Here is a 20,152-nt window from a genome sequence, read left to right as displayed (position 1 = left end):
TTAAGATTTGTATTTAATCATTACACGCATAAGACATAATACTAAATGAGCAACCTCGGGTTAGGATCCGGTTTATACAGGCAACATACCGCATCATACTTACACTTCAAACGCGCTGAACTCCAAAGTCATGCGAGTGGGCAAACCGACTGGGTCACCTATCATGGGAAACAAATTCTCAGTCACTATTTCAAAATGTACTGATCTATATTAATAAAATGGCTTCCACAGCAACCTGTTTTCATGAGAGTGACACTGTATAACATGCCTATACGTACATGTTTTTATTGATATCATTATTCAAGTGACAAAACAGGTCATTGTTGAAATGCCACAATCAGATCCCCACACTCACCATTGTAGTAATATCCCTTGATGCACTTGGGGCTCTCGTCCAGTCTGTAGTCGTTGAGTTTCTTCTGGGTGAGCTGATGCCAGAAGCCGGCCTCCAGAGCGCTGCTGAACGGAGCAAACTGCAGCTTCAGGTCCGCCGTGGAGGACGCCGCGTCACCAGTGTCTGACGCCATCACAACTTCACGAACAGTCAGCACAGCCAAGTATTACAAGCTGTGAATTCAAACGATGTCGATGGTTACAAAACAGTTGCAGTAAAATCTGTCAGAGTTTTAGACACACTTACACTACCAATGCTACATGTACATTCATGGTGTAACACACACAGATGTTGGCCTAATACAAACACACTATAAAAAATAAAAATAAAAACTTGGTAGTAAAAGCCTTTGGTGGTAAATGTAGCCTGCACTTTGTGATTTAGGGTGTAGGCCTACAAACAAATCTGACTTGACATATGTCAACCCTGAGCATGAATGTCTTTAAATGAACAATCATTTGAACGTTTAGTTAATCCTCCTGACAAGTTTATACTTTATTATTGATCCATGAGAAGAAATTCATCATCGACTAGGCTACTTGCTACGTTTTGTAGTATTACCTGCCCATTCAAACACTTTACCACATGTAACATGTAACAATACATTTGTGGCCATTTCTGCTGTTTATATGTTGTACAAACAAGCAACTAATTGATTTAATTACAGTTAATGTATGTTGAAATTCCTGATTTTCGCAAGACTTTGACACTTGTGAAATAAACAAACTGGCAGCTGAACAGAAAGCAGAAGCTTGAATAAACTCCTCTAACCTTTTCTAACACACGACGAGAATCTCCAGGGAAACAAATCACAATATAATTAGGACACAACTGTTAGAGCAACGTTAAACGAGCCGTTCACACACGTTTAAATGCCGAATTGGGACATGCTGATCTTTTCACTTACCAGAATTGTACTTCCTGATGAAGAGGATCACGTGATAGCGGCTGCAGGACTGTCAACAGAGCAGTGCAGTCTGGGTAAGTAGCCACCAGTCAGAAAGCTGTAGCTTAGCTTAGCTGCTAGTAGAGAAGTGTCCGCTGATTAGGGTGCATGTATGATTGCGTAAAATATAAAGTACCAAAATAAAAGCAGAAACACACTAACGACGAAGAATGAGAGAACCGACAGAAACCTGTACGTGCCGTTTCTTTTCATGTCGTATGCTCAGAATACTAAAGGTTCACGCCACCGCCAGATACCCTAACGCTGAAGTGAACTATGAGGTTACTCGGCTCGTTACACCGGTTCAAGCGGTTCTGGTTCAAAGCTCTTGTAATAGGTCCATGGTTAAAGTCCCACACATAACAATGAATATTTAAAAAGGAAGAAGTCTACATTATCCGGAAATGAGGCTATGAGCTCACTTTCACAATAATGGACACCGGAAAATCAGATACGGTATTAGGCTATAGGCTAGTATACTTGACACCAGACTGCAGGGTTCATACATAGCCTACTGTAAGCCTAAACTACTAACTAAAAATCTTAACAGGCACTCAATGATTCAATCTAAAAATGGTCATCAATCAATCAAGGAATGGGCAGTAGGATGTTATCTATCTTTTTATCTGACTTTTTTTTTTCATTAAAAATAATTGTGCATTTCTGGCCTATATATATTTTTAGAATTCTGGAAATAAAAACATGCTGGCTCCACTGACCAATTGTTTTTGTAAATTCCCTCCTCAAAGCTAGAAATAATAAAGAATAAATAACAAACATTTAAAATAACTGAATTAAATAATGTATCTCTGAAATAGGCGCTAAACAATTGTTCATATGAATTCCAGAAGTAAATATTGTATCTTTTATTTTTCTCAAAGTGTAACATTTTCTTTGGTCTCTGCTTCATACTTACCATTGTCATGTTTTAGTTTCTCTTTTTTCACTGTCAGTAAGATTTCTCCTCTTCATTTTGCATGATCAAATCAAGGTGGTCTGGTCATCAAAACCAACTTGCCTATAATTCACAGTAGAGTTCACTAAACCCTTTAAGACATTTTGCAGAAGCATCTAAGGTGGGCATCATATCATGGAACAATGATGTTAATGCTGAGTTTGCCACCAGCATTGGATGTCAAATGTCTGCCATGCTCTGCCAGTGACATTTGCCCTATTTGTCCACTCCTGTTTATACTTATCACATTGAAGACGTGTTTATCTTTCTCCACTCTTGAGTTCAAATATCCCGTGAAATCAAGCGACTGAACCAATACTTTTGTAACAAACCTCAGAGATGCATGAAACTGACCTCTACCACACAGGGCTGTAAAGATAGGTTTTTAGTTCAACACTATAAAACACACTGACCATTTTACCAATACCTCAAACAGCCTCACGATTGTCTGTTTGATACACCTTAGTTTTTGGCAATTATGAAACACAAACTTTAAATCAACCACAGAATAAAAAATAATATTTTGCATAAGGTTCACCCATAAAGAAGAAAGATAAAGATTGTAAAATTCTGCAGGTCTTCTCAAAGTCACTCACTCAATGCATTTGATGTTGTTATGGCTCTTTGGATTGGACCTTGGCAGCAGGCTCTCTACAATAACAGCAATTAAAGTAATTACTCATAATTATGGTTTTTTGATTAAGGGTAATTTTCAGCTGAATAGTTTATGCCTCCATGGCCCATCTGATCCCAACATCTATTCTACAAAAATAGAAACAGTAATATGGGTTGTGTATTGTACAAACATTTATATTAACGCCAGCATGTCATGATGTCTTCGCCATAAAAGGAGGAGTCAGCGATTCTGGAGAACGCCTGTTGTCAAAAACACTCATGGTCAAAATCAGTGAATATCTCCTCATGCTCCGCTACCTGTAGTGTGTACGCTGAAAAGAAAATCTGGTGTTAATACACTGCCTAGGCTCTGTAAACAGACTCTACCTTTTAAAGAAGACTAAGTCAAAGACATTTAATTTCTCTTCCAAGTAATTTACTATTTCTAGACTCAACATTGAAAACACTTTTACCACAATCAATTATTTTTACAATCAATCTATTTTGGTACAACCCAGATTTCAGATTACCATACATTTTTTACAAATGTTTGATTACCATATACCTTTGTTTTGGATTTGGCAAATCTGTACGTATGCAATATTTTTACAGCTAACAAAGTGCTGACTTCCTTTACAACCTTCAGTAAAGTGTCTATTTGGTTTATCACATTCAATTATCGCTATGATGGTTTTCTCCTGCTATCATTGTTGCAATAAGCAGGAGGCTGTTTCCTGTTTGTGGTGTTCCTTTGGCTAGTGATTATTTGTTTGAAGAGAACATTGTGCCTCTTTTCCGCATTGATATGATCTAATGGTTTGTGTAATAAATAGCCTACAATCAAGGGTCTTGTTCTAGTAGGTTGTGTATCTTAAACTTGCACATGTTTCAAAACACTTTGAGCCCACATTTGTGATTTAGGAGGACTATGTAAAATAAAATCTAATTTTGAATATAATTCAATGTATTGATGGAGCCCATTCATTGAGAAAAATTATTTGAGAATTTAAACCAATATAATATAGTCACATAATCATATCGTCCCATTTGTTTTTTGTGGCCCTGTGTCAAAATCTATCTTCAAAACCATAAGTATTGTTTTCTATATATTACTCCTCATATGATGCAAACTTAGATCAGGTAGTTTCTGAAGTTGTGTTCCTGTGTCGTTGAGCAAACATAATATAGTAATGAAGCTGCCATATACATTTGGCCTTGTGCCGGTTCCAATCTGGCTCAGTTCAACATTCAAATTATAGATTTTCTGTGGTAGTCATAGCAATTGTTAAAGCACACGTACGTATTAGAGTGCTAGATGAAAACCAGCGGCTACAAATAACTTAGAACATTCTTACAGAAATGTCAATATGATTGAAACACTTTGCGGCCCCATGAGAAAATCATTGTCACAGTGAGACAGAGTATTCAGTGAAGTTGAGTGCTGTTTTTTAGTTTGCTTGTCTTTTGTATCTAGGCCTACTTTGTATCTGCTTTTGTTTTTTGAAATGTTTAAAAAAGAACAAATTACATGAGTTAAGCTAAAATTTGTTTTCTTGAATACCAACCTCCAAATGGCTTCATCTTGTTGACAAAGATGTACTGTAGAGATGACAGGGGAAAATCAAACCTGTGCTTCATCCGGATGTGTTTGATTTGGTTTGATATGTGTTTGAATTTGACTCACAACCTGCGTGCATTCACTGGACACAGGAAACATTATGGGCCTTTATCTAGATGATGGTGTCATCATGGCAGCTTACTACAACCCTGTGTCAGACACTAATAGACATATCAAGACAGTAATATGAGCATATTTCACGACAACTAATAACGTTAATCATCAGGTTATCTTTCACATCACTCTACCGTGACTGAGTTCGGGGCGATTTATCATTCCTTAAATAGTTTGTGTAATTTAGAATGAGAGAAAATGAATGTGCGTCTCCAAAACACATTGAAATAATTTTCAAAACCTTAGCAAAAACAAAAAAACAATGGTTTTCATGGAGTGATTTTTCCTAAACATTTATGGTTTACTAACCAGTTACAGGTGTACACAGGAAACCCCTGGCAATGTTCAAATGTTAAGTGTAGCCTGTTTTATAACATTCTTTAATGGACAACAGACAAAGTTTGTTTGATGCACGTGAAATATACTATCAATAAAAATTGTTTTACATCTGTCTTTAATTTGTTGTCCCTTTTCCACAGTATTCTGGAATAAGTGGTGCTCTAGAATGAGATTCTTCGTTAATTGTTACATCATAAAAACAAGGAAGAAGTCGGGGCGCTCCTTTGGCGTAGTGGATAGAGCACGTACCATATTGGCTCCGGCCTTCGTTGCAGTGGTCGCGGGTTCAAATCCGACCCGTGGACCTTTACTGCATGTCATCCCCCCTCGCTCTCTATCTCCCCATTTCAACTCTGTACTATCTAATAAAAAGCTTGAAAATGTCAAAAAAATTATCTTTAAAAAAACAAAAAAAAAAACAAGGAAGAAGTGTAAACAACCTTGGAACATGTTCCTAAGGGGGAATTTTGTCAGAAGAAAAACTAAATCTTTCTGTAGTTTGACGGAAGGATTGACAATGTTGTCATGACAACACATTACTGCTTTGTTGACAGGGTGAAGATTTGTGATTCAGACATGCAGCCAAGGTTTAGCAAGTGTACTTTAGTAGATATACTGTATATGCTATGAATTTTTCTTCACAATATGTATTTTCCTATACTCACCTATATGTGATAATGAAGTGTTGACAAGGCATAAATAGGTAAAAAGATTTATGTTGAACATTATAGTTAAGGGTTTGACTTTAATTAATGTGTTAAAAACTCATTAAATCAAATAAAGGAACAATCGATCAGATCCCAACACAGCTCTCCCCGTGCAAACAGCTCAGTAGACGGACTACACAGATTGACGTTTTTCTTGGACTGACGATAAAAGGACCACTTAATACCGTATGTCTTGTTTTAATGATTAGAAAACAATGGGAAAAATACTCACAATGCATGACAGTTCTGGTAAAATATTAAATCATTTGTATCAGCATCGTGCTGCATCATGTTACATATCTGTTTCTGTACATTGACAGTGCAAAAAACTAAATAAATAAATAAAACTATTTTCTATAAAAAAAACATTTTGTACATATTTATTTTTTTTGTTCTGGACCAGCTCCATGGCACAAGATTCATGTTTCCAAGGGCGACAGATCAAATTCTTTTGAGTTTAAACGGTCTCTTGTCCTAGACACTTTATTATCATTAGCATAGCAGATGAAATAAATAATATTACATTCAGACATTGTCCTCATTTGGTCCCAAATCTCTGAATCAAAGATTGGTAAATTACAAAAATTACATCTAGACCAAGCAGAAACAACTGACGCTTAAATTACATTTACAGTTGAGTTGAGTCCACCCATGCAGGATTGTTCAAGACATTTAAAGGTGTGAGTCAACGATTCTGGAGAATGCTTGTTGTCAAAATCACTGACCATATTGTGTGTGCGCTGAAAAAAATCAGGTGTATTAATACAATCTAGGCTCTGTAAACTGTTGAGTAAACAAAGGAGGCTCACCACAGCTAGCAACATGCCCGTTTACAGAGCCCAGGCTGTGTATTGACACTGGATTTGTTTTTCAGCAAGCACAACCAGTACGGACAGGTAGCGTAACGTGAAGAGATATTCACTGACCTTGACAAAAAGTGATTTTGACAACAAGCTTTCTCGACTCCACCTTTTTAAATGATGCAGCAGTTCAATTCACATGGGACTGTGAATTATCTGCAGCATTTAGACTGCTACGATTTAGTTTTGCCTCTTTTGCTCTTGGCTGTGTCACAAACGAATGTTCAGAATACTTTTGAAGACTCGTTTAAAGTTGCCGTTGCAGAGCGGGTATATGAACGGGTTGAGAGTGGAGTTGATGTAACCCAGCCATATGGTGAACATGTGAAGGTCGTGGTGAACACACTCTTTGCAGAACGCCGTGACCATGAAAGCTATGAAGTACGGTATCCAACACAACATGAAAGCAGCGATGATGAAGCCCAACTGCTTGGCTGCCTTGTGCTCTTTGCGGATCCTCAGGCTTTGAATGCGCTGACGTGATTGGTCGATAAACCTCTGCCACGTCTGCCTCAGGGTCACTGCATTATCTGGGTCCAATTTGGCATCTTCCATCCCTTCCTCATTCCAGGGCAGTGTTCGATTGGGGTCAAAGTTTTTGTATACGGCGGAGCTGTATCTCTGCACATCTGAAACCTGACTGATATCGCACACTCTACTAACTGAGTTTGGCATTGTGACGTGACACTCGTTTAAAGACACTTGAAGCTTGTTCTCGTTATTCCCCTCCGCAAAAATGACCTCCTGTGGCACTGGCAGAGAGGGTCTTCTGAGGGCATTCCCAATGTCCGCCGACTTCTCCTCGGGACACAGGGAACACCTTTTGGCCTTCTGCGCCATTCTGAGTCGTTTGGTCGTCATGGCCAGGAACGACGTCTGCTGGCACTTCACGCCAATTTTTCTGTGCGATCGTGACAAAGCCGTTTTAGTCCTGTTGGCATCCTCGAGGGAGTACGCCTGGTCTAGAGTGTTCTGGTCCAACAAGCGTTGTTTCTTCTTAGACAATTTCATTGGGACTTCCCTCTCCCTCTTGGGCGACTTGGAGTCATTTTTCAGAGGCGTTTGAGCATTTTGCCCGTTTTCGTTTTCCCCAAAGGAGTCGGTCGGGTTGATGATTCTCTCCCGGTCCCTCAGATGTTGCCTCACCGCCAAGTAGATGTACGTGTAGAACCACAGCATCAGAATGGACGGTACGTAGAAGTTAAAGACGGCGGTGATCACCTTGAACCACGTGACAAAGCGGAAATCCGTGTCACACTTGTTCTCTTGCTCCGGTTTGAGGTCCACGTGAGCGAAAGACCTCCATCCTAAAATCGGGATAATCCACATCAACGACAACAGCCAAGCTCCGGTAATCATAACGCTGGCTTTTCCCCGTGTCCGATATTTCAGGTACTTCAGCGGCTGTCTCACAGAGCGGTATCGATCCAAACACAGGATAAACAAGCTGAAAATCGAGGCCGTGCTAGCCACGTAGTCCATAATGAGCCAAAACTGGCAGACGGCCCTGCCTAACTTCCATTCGTCCTCAAGCAAATACACCAGGTTCAGAGGCATAACCGTGGCCCCTACGATGAGATCCGCAACGGAAAGACTGACAATGTAGAGGTTCCCGACAGTGTGGAGGCTTTTCTCTCTCTTGATGGCGTAAAGAACCAGCAAGTTCATTAAAACCGTGAGTAGAGAAAGTAGTCCCAGGAACACACCTAGCAGGGCGCTGTGGAAGCGATCGTGGAGGGTCAGGGTGTGGTTGGCCCCGAGTGAGTCGTCGTCAAGGAGACCACTCCAGCTGTTGTTGCTGTTATTGACATGGCTGTCGAGATGAAGGGGGTCCGTGGAAGGAGACAGACCGGATTCCATCATGGTACTATAGGTGAGATGGTTCACCTCTAGATCCAGTCACATCGTTGAAAAATGGAAAGTGCAGGCCAGTGTGTCTTTCACTGTTGGCCAACACTTACGAATGGAACAATGTGGTCTATTCAGGTGAGGGAGGTGTGTTTTAGTGAGTTTGGATTAAACACCTAACAGCACACTGTAGTGTTATGACCTCCATGTTGAAAAGGGTAATCCTTTAAATACTTGGAAAAGGTGCTATTCAGTGTTGTCTTGTTAGTCCATTTGTAATATGAATCCCGCACCTGCAAAACATAAAAAAAAACATGTTAAAATCTGTTAAGAGTTTTTTTCCCACCTTAACGATAGTGATTTTGTGACATCACAACTATATTGGAAGCTAATCATGATCTAGTATGTAATCTCTACACCAGTGCGATGTAGCACACTGAAGCCTCTAGTACAAAAATAAACTGACGATGGACTTTCCAGTGAAGTAGGATACGTCTTCTGTCCAGCAGTTTAAGTTTGAAAAAATTTAAATGATTTGCGAATTTAAAGATTGTGGATTTTCCAATGAAGGAGAAAGAGTAGATGTACAGTAATTGTACTTTTAAACCTTTGGCCTAAAGTAGTGTTTTTATGTTGAAGCTAGCCAAGCGCATGCAGGCATTGCCAGCATTTGTTTAGGAAGTGAGTGAAAGAGGGACAGCAGGATGCATGTAAAAGGTCACTCATGATCATCAGAGGTAAAATGAGACTGTTTCATGAACATTTACAAGTTCCTCACAGGAGGTATAGTAAAAGTACTAATTGATGTGGCTTCTATGTACGTCACTCTAGATTGACATTTGTCTCAAGTCTGTGGTTGTGCGCTGCTGGTCGAAAGATGAGGTTAAAAATAGCTACAGTTAGGGAGATGTATTAGAAACCTGTTTCTGTAAAGCCACTCGCGTCACAATCCTACCTTTAAAAAAATAATGAGAACAGCCAACAGAACAGAAAGGTTGGGAACAACTTGTTCAACCATATACTACTGTATGTGTTATACAAGTATCGATTGTATTTAAATTATTAATCTGAGAGGTAAGTAGAGGTGAAGAAGTATAACATAAAATGGAAACTCTCATTTAACTTAACCAATTTTCTATGGGAAAAATAACCATTTTAGACACAAACTAACTATTTATAAAAATTGACCAACTATTAATGAAATCTATTTATATCTATATGCCTCAAAGCATGTCTGGAGAGGATAAAAGCATGGAATAGATCAAGATAAATAGATAAACTAAAAAAAAAATCAGTCGGGCGCAAATGCCTACAAATTGTGGATTGGATATTCAGCATGGCTAGGCTAGATCTCCCTTTGCTCTTTCTATTTCACTTTCGCTGTCCAGCTGGCTCTTTCAACACTCACACAAAGGAGAAGGTGGCATATTCCATCAATGACACAGCAGTGGGTAAACTGCAGTGACTGAAGGCACTTATACTGCCCGTGTTGTACGATGGAATCTGTGTTTTAGGCTTTATAAAATCCTTCAGTTCACCTCTCTGAATGAAAAAATATCAATGTGCAGCTGAAAAAGCCAAATTGTGACTGTTAGTGTGACTGCAATAGACCAGTTGCTATGGAGGCAGGTGGGCGATCCTGTACATATATACAGACTTTACTTTCTGTGATAAATCAGTGAATGGATGTACGTCATTTGGTCATTCTGGACCCCTCTTACTCATACCTGTATACAACACGTAGGTAATTTAATTATCATGTGATAGTGCAAGTAAGACCATCACAACCCACTCGTATTGAATGACTCCGCACAACAACAGAAACACTACGTAAGGGATGCTGGCAATACAAAGTGATTGAATCAGTGATGTCAGTGTACATTCAAATCACAAATCCCCTTCATAAACAGCCAAATAAATGAATGAATTAAATGCTAAAATATTTAAAAAAATATATAGACAAGTTAGGTCTGGCATGTCATTTTGAAATATATAAAAATATCCATATACTTTAATGAAAACATGCATGCGAAATCTAAATTGGAATCATTCAAGAACACAAGACGGATGAAATAAACAAGTGTTGCTGATTGAGTTGCTAATAGTATTCCTAGAAACATCTACTTTTTATATCCATAAATGGCCACCAGTGGGAGAAAATAAGTGTGTGTTTAATTCTTAATGGTAAATACAAATCCAGTAGTAGGGGCTGAAAGGTTAGCAGAGCATCCTCATGGAACAATAATATGTGTCAAAAAATGTGGCTTGTCTGCTCTTATCAAGTCCCTATGTGTTTACTTCTCTAGCAATTCAAGCAATATACAGCCTATACAAATCAGCCAGAGAGGCTGCATGTACTGGAAGTGGTCCATAAATTGAGGCACTACAAGATACTCTACCACAGCCTTCCAGCTTCTTCATCCAATCAATTCAAGATATTGACAGGCGCATGTCCCAACCTATTATTTACTATCTATGGTCCCAACTGCCATATGCCATAATTTAAACCACTTTAAAAGGGCAATTGCAGGATAATGTGAACTAATGTGAAATTAAAAACACCAATTTACTGCACTTAATAAACTTTAATTGAAGTTTCACTCAATTAACCGACTCTTGAAATATATTTAAATAGCTTCCATGAAGGCTATCTCTCTACTGTATATTTTTGCTTTGATTGTGAATCAGAGCAGACATATGCGACTGTAAACATTTGTTTTCACTCTGTTTATAACGCCTGTGTTTATGCAATAGATTAGGCTACAAACTGCCTCCGCAACACAAATATTTAAGAATCTTATTACTCACCGATTTTGCTTAGAATAACAAGAAAAGAGTGAGAGAGAGAAAAAGAGAGATAGAGGGAGAGAGAGAGAAGGATAGCTGCAAAGAAAAACCTGCAGCGTTAGTTCTGCACACTTGTCATCGCACCAGGAGAAGAAAAGAGGACAGGATATGTATAACACTAATTGTTCAATATGATTAGGTGTAATGACCACCGCCTCTCTTGGATATCATTAGGAAAGGGAAGACAGAGAGTTCTATACGACCCTGTTGAGACCTGATGGAGTCTATCTATCATTATCAACATGATTACCGGACCGGCTCGCGTGAGAAACACTATAAGTCGTTGCGCAGAAAACCACCTGTTGAGCCACACTGCGGGAGCTCACATGGGAAACTTATATTCTATAAATATAAGCACAATATGAAAATAATCCAAATAGTGTACGAATAGTAGCACAATCATCAACAATGTCTTTTGTGACCTTAAGACAAAGTTGATCACTTCAAAAATTGTATCTTACTGAAGCCAATCTGCGGATGCCATAAATGAAGACAGTTTAAGACTTACCGGTGATGTTTAAATTATTTTTTCAGGACGCTCCGTTTAATTCCAGCCTGTAATCCGGGTCAAAATCAAGACGAGTGAGGAACCGAGGCAGAGGTTGGAATGTTCGAATAAAAAGTCTCTCTCTCTCTCTCTCTCTCTCTCTCTCTCTCTCTCTCTCCCTCCTTCCCTTCCTCCCTCCCTCCCTCCAGCTCGCTCTCACTCCCCCAAACCTCCTTGCACAGCACACAGAAACACACACACACAGACTTTGGAGTTGTTGATAAGCCCTGGACAACCATAAAAAACACCTTTGGAATGACTTTTCACCTGATCAAGAGGTTCCTTATGAGCAGCTCAGTGATACACTGTGAGATTCTCTACAGTGACACCACACACACACACACACACACACACACACACACACACACACACACACTCAGTGAGCAGGGGGGATGTAATATAACATCCTGCATGTCATGAGCATAGTGTCATCTCTTAATTAGTCTAATGGGGTCTGTAAATACTAAGGTTTTTAAATAAACAGCATTGTAATACCTTTACACAGCCTTATCGTTAGCTTTATTTTTATTTGACAGGGCAGGCACTGTGCATATCAATAAATATGTCTGTAAATATAGCCTACAAGGTTTAGCCAAAAGACTAGTTTTCATTAGCAGTCCCTGTCTTGATGTTATGATATGTTATGGCCTTTATGTATCAGAGAGAGAGATGAATGTGTGAGATGCATAGATTATTAGTCTGAGGGAGACTGAATTATGCAGTTAATAAGGGACCATGGTAACGTCATGTATTCTTCCAATCACAACACACAAGCTGAAATATTCATTCATTCATATCTTGGTAGAAATGTGATAAAATATTCACGAGTATGTTTTAATTTGTGTATGAAATCGATTGAAAATGTAATTTTTTCCCCTTAGAATGAGCCTTTTATGTCTACATAGGAGCGGGTCACCCCACACAGAAGCTGCCATTTTGCACTGCCATGTTTATACAGAATCACAGAATGGACGAACTACATGGCCATGTGCGTTTTTATATATAGTCGGCGTCCTGGGGAAATGCACCTGTTGGAAAACAAAGAAGAAGTACGAAAGAATGAATGACGGTATACATCTTCACGGCATCACTTGATTTTGTGGAAAAACTTGAGGCAGTGGATGATGGTGGATAATAACTAGCTTCTTGTCTTTGAAGGCCACCATAGCTTCTGTAATTAATCTTAAGGGACGGATTAGCAAGGGGGCTTTGCAATCTAGAGCTTTTTATATATCTATATATATATTTTTAAATTTTTTTAAAGACTTTCATCACTTGATGCCACTCAATATTGCAATATTTCACACTGCACCTTTAAAACATAAGGGGAATTCGGGACGCTCTTTGTGGCATGTCATTTAATTTGATTCCTCACCTGAAGAGCCAACTTCCCCAGCTCTAGGCTCACCAGCGGTCCCAGGGCAAAAGGTCCACCCACACAATGTCTCACGGCTGCTACTGTGTTGGTTTACCACACAGAAAATACTGGTTTTGAACCTGTGCCAGGTGCTTATCAGATGTATTTCCTTTTGGTGGAGAAAAGTCTAGAACAACACTATTTGGTCTAAAAAATAAATCGTATTGTGTCAAAGTAATAATGTTAAAGTTAAAGTACAGAGAGAGTGAACGTTTGAAAAGACTGAAGTATTTGATGGCTTAATAAAACACATTTTATTGCTGCTTGTCGAAAAGTTTTATGGGAACAAAACATCATATTTATTTATAGCCTTTTTTAAATGCCCTTTTATGTGACCATCACCATAAAGCTTGGGCCTGACTTCACACTGCAGCTGTCAGGAAATAGAGTCAACTCATTGTGCTCCTCTAACCATAGAAATATATTCATCTTTTTAGGGCTAATGATATTGAGAACAAGGAATAGCTCAGGCCAGGGTGTGTCTTAACCTTGATGCAGCGTTAATGATCTAGCTTATAGGTGCTCAGCTGGTGTGTATTCCCTTTTGTTTGACTTCAGTGTTGTTTTTTGCATGTCAATTTTGTATATTATATTATTAGCTGTTATTTACACAGTCAATGTGGCATCAAGCAGATAACAAAACAGTTGCTGTACGACCAAAGGCCCATTAGTGGATGTTTTGTCTGGCATTTGGTAACTGGGAATTCTGATTTTCTGTTGGAACAATGTGTACTCTCGAGGGGCAGGAAGGAAAAGCCTAAACAAAATATCAAGCATAGTTGATAACATTCAGCGCATCTCAGTAGCAGTGGGCAGACCAGGCTCCCAATGACCCTTTTGGAGTGATGATTCTGAGAACCAGGCTGGGATTCCCCTGTGTGGCTTAGTGTGTGTGTGGATGTGTGTGTGTGTGTGTGTGTGTGTGTGTGTGTGTGTGTGTGTGTGTGTGTGTGTGTGTGTGTGTGTGTGTGTGTGTGTGTGTGTGTGTGTGTGTGTGTGTGTGTGTGTGTGTGTGTGTGTGTGTGTGTGTGTGTGTGTGTGTGTGTGTGTGTGTGTTTGACCTGTTGGCAGAACCGTGGGGGGTAAGTTCATGAGGTCAGAAACTCAAGTAGTTTATTGTTGTTTGTGAAATCAAAAGTAAAGGAAATTTCCCCTCTATGTGTGACGAATAAGAAAAAACACAAACATGGCTACAAAAAGTCAGTTCTGTGTAAATTGAGAATGTCTTGTACACAATAATTCTGCAATTGCCTGCCTGCATCTTACATCCTGTTGTTATATACTATATATATACAGTATAAAGTGCCTCTGTGCAGACCATTTGAAGTGTAAGTATGATGCAGTATGTTGCCTGTATAAACCATATCCTAACCCGAGGTTGCTTATTTAGTATTACGTCTTATGCATGTAATGATTAAATACAAATGTTAATCAATTATAAATAAAAGTTTTTGATTAGCCTTTATATACATATACAACATTAATGATCAAATCTTCAAATAATTGGTAGTGTTTATATGGAACCTAGACCATGGTGGAGACAGTAGAACTGTAGTGTGTCACAGTGGATATCAGTAGAACTGTAATGATGTCATAGTGGGTTAGAGTAGAACTCTTGTCATGCATTCCACAAACACACAAACAAAGTGATATATTCCACCTCAGAATCTGAATCAGAATCTCTATATTGTCATTGCGCCTGCTGCTGTCAGCAACATTTTATAAGTAATAACCTAATTTAATGTGATTGGATTATTAATTAATACATTTTAATTTAAATTCGTATACGAAGTGACTGCGGGCTGACATCACAGATGATGTCACAAGTCCTCCTTGACTATTGATGAGGTCATCTATGACATCATAAAACCTCTGTCTGTGACCTTTCAAAACCTTATAAATAGGACCTCCTTGAGCCTTTAGAGTAGCTTCCACGCTCCCTTTGCAGTGCAATGGAAAGCTCTGATGATCGATAGATCCCAGAGTAGAGGTGTTGGACGGTAAGCCTCTACCCCCAGCTGCTTCGTACCTTGAGTATTGAGGCTCGGTGCTTGATAGCGCTGGTTGGGTCTGGAGTCGGTAGAGCTTTGGACATTTCTCCGGGTCCGAGCCTGAGACTTAAGCTCAGTGCGCCTGGCCACTCCCGTCCTGTTAGTGCTAGAGGCCCCGTGCGCCTCGATGCCTTGTCCCTGGGACCAAAGCCCCAGCAGGTACCCGAGCAGGACGAGCTCCAGTCGAGGAGTGCCAGAGCTTTCCATTGAGCTCTAAAGGGAGCTGGGGAGTTCACACACACACACACACACACACACACACACACACACACACACACACACACACACCCATATACATACACACAGACATCCATATACACACACACCCCAAAAAAAGAAAGAAATAGATATATACACATACATATATGACCTGTCAGTGGTTTTCTTTGGTCTAAAGTAGAAGTTTATTATTATACATTTACCGTATAATCTCTGACTGCCTTCCCCATAAGTCATGTTTGAGATGGAGGGTGGAGATGCTGCCCTGCACGAGAAGCTCACAGAGGTTTAAGAGTTCATCATAATAAAACTTATTCTCATTCTCCTTTATGTGTGTGTGTGTGTGTGTGTGTGTGTGTGTGTGACCTGTTGACAGAACCGTAGGGGGTAAATTCATGAGGTCAGAAACTCAGGTAGTTTATTTTTGTTGTGAAATCAAAAGTAAATGAAATGTCCCCTCTATGTGTGACGAATGACAAAACACACAAACATGGCTACAATGCCTGCATCTTACATCCTGTTGTTATATACTATATACAGTATATATAAAGTGCCTCTGTGCAGACCAGCCTTTTGCAGCCACTGGTATGATTTTCGATATATCAGCCACTCTATCTATCTATCTATCTATCTATCTATCTATCTATCTATCTATCTATCTATCTATCTATCTATCTATCTATCTATCTATCTATCTATCTATCTATCTATCTATCTATCTATCTATCTATCTATCTATCTATCTATCTATCTATCTATCTATCTATCTATCTATCTATCTATCTATCTATCTATCTATCTATCTATCTATCTATCTATCTATCTATCTATCTATCTATCTATCTATCTATCTATCTATCTATCTATCTACCTACCTACCTACCTATCTACCTACCTACCTACCTACCTACCTACCTACCTACCTACCTACCTACCTACCTACCTACCTACCTACCTACCTACCTACCTACCTACCTACCTACCTACCTATCTTTATTGTTTCATCCTGGTTTATGGCTCAATAGCGCACTAGTCCTCGGCCAGGGTGGTTAGGTTAGGTTCAATTGTGATATTGTCCCCATGGGGGGACAAGAAGAAAAAGTAGAAAAAAACACACACATATACACACATATGAACATCAAGAACATGGTGCTTAATAGTATGTGGGTTAGTGTACTTCGCTCTATTTATTAAGGCATGGATAAGTGAACATTTAACATTGTTTTGTAATAATCACTATCTATACATGTCCTTATTGCTTTTTATCCCGTTCAACTGCTAATTTTTTTCATCTGCATTCTCCTGTTGTTATGCAGGCTGAGTGTTTTATTATGTCACTAATTTTACTGGCTAGTTATTTCAACAATATATGGATTTTTACACAATGTATCTTGCTTCGGAATAAAACCCTTCCTATTGACAATCTGTGCTGCAAAAGCAACATGTAACCAGCTCGACATTGGCAGCTGTGTGTCTGTCCTCAGTCAGCCATGACTAGACGCTCTGAGTCACTGTCATGTGCATGAAGCCTGTGTGAACTGTGAAGTATTAAACAGCTTGGGTATGCGTAAAATGACTTGATTTATGTAAAATGGAAATGTAGCGTTTGTATGACCTTAAATCACAGTCGCAAGATGCCTGGTGTGGACAGGGTGCTACAGAGAAGCCCTGCTTCTCTGTAGCACCCTGTGAGTGAATCCAGAGTGCATAAAAAAGGCGGGGGGGTTGCTATTCTGTTTAAAGAATCTCTACAATGCAAAAAGATGTCTTATGGAAATTTTGATTCATTTGAGTATGTGGCTCTACAGTTAAATTAAGCCTCTAGAGCTATTTTCATTAGTATTTACAGGCCACCTCAATACAATACAAGCTTTTTTGATGAACTTACTGAACTGCTGTCTGTAATATGTACTGAGTTTGACTGTGTATTAATCGTCGGAGATTTCAATATTCATACTGACAAACCAGAGGATAGATGTGCGAAAGAACTGTGCTGTGTCCTTGACAACTTTGGACTAAATCAGCATGTTGACAAACCAACTCATAACAAAGGGCACACGCTGGACCTTATCATCTCCAGAGGAATGAACATTTCAGACATAACTGTGGCAGATATGGGTCCCCTCACGGACCATTCCTGTTTATTTTTTGAGAGTACAATGTCTGTGCACACAATTGATCAATCAAAAGTAATCAAAAAGCGGTATATTACAGAAAATACCAGTGAAACATTCATTCAAGCATTTTCTTCGATACCACCCCTCCCCTGTAACTCAGTTAATGAGCTTTTAGACAACTTTAATGGCAAAATTACAAGTGTTATAGATGCTATTGCGCCCATTAAGATGAAGGTTGTCTCTGGTAAGAAAAGATCTCCTTGGAGAAATGCCCCGCAGGTCAGAATAGAAAGAAGAGAGTGCCGTAAAGCAGAACGCAGGTGGCGAAAAACAAATCTCCAGGTTCATTATGACATCTTCAAAGAGAAACTGTGCACGTTTAACTCAGAACTGAGAAATGCAAGGCATTCTTTCTTTTCTGACATCATCACCAAAAACAACAACAATGCACGTGCCCTGTTTGCTACTGTCGACAGATTAACAAACCCTCCTGTGCCAGTAGCGTCTGAGCATCTTTCCACGAGGGCTTGCAATGAATTTGCCTCCTTCTTTACTGAGAAAATTCACAAAATTAGACAAGCTGTCACTGCATCAATACCAAGTTCAACATATGTGTTCCCTCATAAAATCAATTCAAATGCAATGACAGAATTTTATCTTATAAACCACAAAAACCTGGAGGACATTATACAACACCTGAACTCCTCATCCTGTTGCCTTGACATTCTGCCCACAGGCTTCTTTAAAACTGTTTTTAGCTGTATGGCCTCAGATGTTCTACAAATTGTCAACACGTCCCTTCAGACAGGTGTATTCCCACAGGCCCTGAAAACAGCAGTCATCAAGCCACTACTAAAAAAGACCAATCTAGATACATCACTCATGAAAAATTATAGGCCCATATCTAACCTACCATTCTTAAGTAAAATCATTGAAAAAGCTGTTTATCAACAGTTAAATAACTACTTAGCAATGAATAACTGCTTTGATGTCTTCCAGTCAGGATTTCGACAACACCACAGTACTGAGACTGCTCTGGTTAAGGTCCTCAATGACATCCACTTAAACACAGACAGTGGCAAAAGTTCTGTCTTAGTTTTACTGGACCTCAGTGCCGCTTTTGACACAGTTGACCACAGCATATTACTAGATCGACTAGCAAACTGGGTTGGACTTTCTGGAACTGTACTAAGCTGGTTTGAATCCTACTTAAAGGATAGAGACTACTATGTGTCAATAGGCAATTTCACATCTGAGCGGACAAATATTGAATGCGGGGTCCCCCAAGGTTCCATTCTTGGCCCTCTTCTATTTAACATCTATATGCTCCCACTAGCTCAGATTATGAATAAGAACAAATTATGCTACCATAATTATGCAGACGACACACAAATTTACATAACCATATCACCAGGAGACTACAGTCCGATACAGGCACTGAGTAAGTGCATTGAACAAATCAATGATTGGATGTGCCAAAATTTCCTTCAATTAAACAACGATAAAACTGAAGTAATTGTCTTTGGTGCCAAAGATGAACAATTAAAAGTCAGCGCACAGCTTACATCCGTTATGTTAGAAGCCACACCCCAAGCCAGAAATCTTGGTGTTGTTGTAGACTCCGACTTGAATTTCAAGAAACACATAAAATCAATTAATAAATCAGCCTACTACCACCTAAAAAACATATCAAGAATTAAAGGGCTTATGTCTCAGCAAGACTTAGAAAAACTTGTCCATGCATTTATCTTTAGTAGACTTGACTACTGTAACAGTGTCCTTGCTGGCCTTCCAAAAAAATCTATCAGACAGCTTCAGCTAATTCAGAACGCTGCTGCTCGAGTCCTCACTAGGACCAAAAAAGTGGATCACATTACCCCAGTTCTGAGGTCTTTACACTGGCTTCCAGTCACTCAAAGAATTGATTTCAAAATACTGATGTTGGTTTATAAAGCACTAAATGGTTTAGGGCCAAAATACATTACTGATATGCTGATAAGTTATGAACCGTCCAGAGCCCTTAGGTCGTCTGGGACAGGTCTACTTACAGTCCCTAGAGTTAGGACTAAACGAGGAGAAGCAGCTTTTAGTTTTTATGCACCAACAATCTGGAACAAACTCCCAGAGAACTTGAGGTGTGCTGCAACTCTCAGTTCTTTTAAATCGAGTCTGAAGACTTTTTTGTTTCCATTTTAACCTGCAATTTTCATTCTATTTGCTTCTTTTATTAAATCCAGTTTTCATGTTTTTATTTTTTTTTATTTTTTATTTGCTTCTTTTAATCGCTTTTAAATGTTTTATAATGTGTTTTATGTATTCTAATCTTGCCCCTGTAAAGCACTTTGAGTGGCCTTGTGTCTGAATTGTGCTATATAAATAAACTTGCCTTGCCTTGCCTTGCCTTGCCTTGCCTTGCCTTGCCTTGCCTTGCCTTGCCTTGCCATCTGGGTGTATTTTGTGTTAAATCTCTTGCACACGTCAGAGAGTCATAGGAATGAAATATTGATGTATATGTCAGTTTGCTGTGTAAAAAACTGGACACAGTTAAACAAGTGTAA

The 20,152-nt window shown here is 39.2% G+C and overlaps 2 protein-coding genes across 2 annotated transcripts in view; both read right to left on the bottom strand.

Annotated features, from left to right (window-relative positions):
* The window catches only part of atg7 (ATG7 autophagy related 7 homolog), a 58,125-nt gene extending 56,488 nt beyond the window's left edge, over positions 1-1,637 (bottom strand). Inside the window, exons 1-3 of the mRNA XM_080026457.1 lie at positions 1,302-1,637; positions 356-567; positions 104-158 (exon numbers count right to left, since the gene is read on the bottom strand). Of these exons, the coding sequence (XP_079882583.1) occupies positions 104-158; positions 356-527 (227 nt within the window). The 5' untranslated portion in view covers positions 528-567; positions 1,302-1,637. The remainder of the gene's footprint in view (positions 1-103; positions 159-355; positions 568-1,301) is intronic.
* A 5,121-nt stretch (positions 1,638-6,758) lies between these two features.
* On the bottom strand, positions 6,759-8,411 carry hrh1 (histamine receptor H1; the record flags this gene model as incomplete). Its single annotated transcript, XM_080027073.1, has 1 exon — positions 6,759-8,411. The coding sequence occupies one exon, from the start codon at positions 8,409-8,411 to the stop codon at positions 6,759-6,761; it is 1,653 nt and encodes a 550-aa protein (XP_079883199.1).
* Positions 8,412-20,152: the final 11,741 nt, after the last annotated feature.

This window comes from Ammodytes marinus (assembly GCF_949987685.1).
Source record: "Ammodytes marinus genome assembly, chromosome: 4".
Classification (NCBI taxonomy): domain Eukaryota; kingdom Metazoa; phylum Chordata; class Actinopteri; order Uranoscopiformes; family Ammodytidae; genus Ammodytes; species Ammodytes marinus.
This window is presented reverse-complemented; position numbering and strand designations above follow the sequence as displayed.